This window comes from Arachis ipaensis, chromosome B1 (genome assembly GCF_059453495.1).
Source record: "Arachis ipaensis isolate K30076 ecotype BB chromosome B1, ASM5945349v1, whole genome shotgun sequence".
In the NCBI taxonomy this organism is placed as follows: domain Eukaryota; kingdom Viridiplantae; phylum Streptophyta; class Magnoliopsida; order Fabales; family Fabaceae; genus Arachis; species Arachis ipaensis.
The window spans coordinates 1,184,110-1,185,192 of record NC_142436.1 but is presented as its reverse complement, the minus strand read 5'-3'; the positions used below and the strand labels follow the sequence as shown (position 1 = coordinate 1,185,192).

General features: G+C 33.8%; 1 protein-coding gene across 1 annotated transcript; it reads left to right on the top strand.

The window, feature by feature from the left end:
- Positions 1 to 261: 261 nt before the first annotated feature.
- Positions 262 to 1,083, top strand: LOC107615884 (uncharacterized). Its single transcript, XM_016317905.3, has one exon. It carries the CDS (start codon positions 354 to 356, stop codon positions 936 to 938), a length of 585 nt encoding a protein of 194 aa, XP_016173391.1. The 5' UTR covers positions 262 to 353; the 3' UTR covers positions 939 to 1,083.

Sequence of the window (1,083 nt, the reverse complement as noted above, 5' to 3'; positions counted from 1 at the left end):
AGTACAAATCATTCATCCATGATGCTCTAAGAGCATGCACCACCACATGATTACACTACTAGAGAATTCAGAAGCAAAATCCAAAATAATAATTATTGAAATTAAAGTAGCACTATACATGCCTCTTTTCTTTCTTTTAATTTCTTTTGCTTTTTTTATTTTTCCTCAAAAAAAAAAATGCTGGCCCACTTTTCTCTAATCCTAAACCTCCTATAAATCCCACACAATTCTCATCACACTACCATTGCATTCTCCTCTCATCTCAACCCTCTAACCAAAACCATAATATTCATACACAAAAATCACCATATTTTATATCACTTTTTGGAATAAAATTCATTCATATTGAAGGCATGGTTCCTAGTGAGGTGAATAATCTTCATAACTTCTATCTATCACAAGAAAACCAATTCTTATTTCCACCAAACTTTACCTTATTACAAAATGATATATCAAACATTAACCTAAACACCCTCTTAACCCAATTTCCAAGCTATTACCTACAACATTCATTAGGGTATAATAGTAATAATAGTGAACTTCTTGTTCCTCCTTCATACCTTAGTAGTAATTCAACAACTTCGGATGAAGCTGAAGAGAATCAACTCAACATCATTGATGAGAGGAGGCAGAGGAGGATGATATCAAACCGCGAATCGGCACGAAGATCGAGGATGAGAAAACAAAAGCACTTGGATGAATTATGGTCGCAGGTTGTGAGACTCAGAAACGAGAATCACAACCTGATTGACCAACTCAATCGTGTCTCTGAGTCTTATGAAAAATTGCTACAAGAGAATGCGTGTCTTAAGGAAGAAGTTTCCGATCTTCGTCGAATGTTCACGAAACTCCAAATTGCAACCACCACCACCATTTTTTCCGGTGGTAGAGATGAATTCTCAAACAATAACTCAATTAACTCTAGGGAATTGCTATGAAAATGAGGCTATTTTGAACATTATAAAGATATATACTATATACTATTATACTAGATATATACCTACTTGTGTGATGAGTTCCTTCTCTGTTTTATATGATTTTTATCAACAAGAAATTGTATGATGAGTTTAATTAGAAACATAT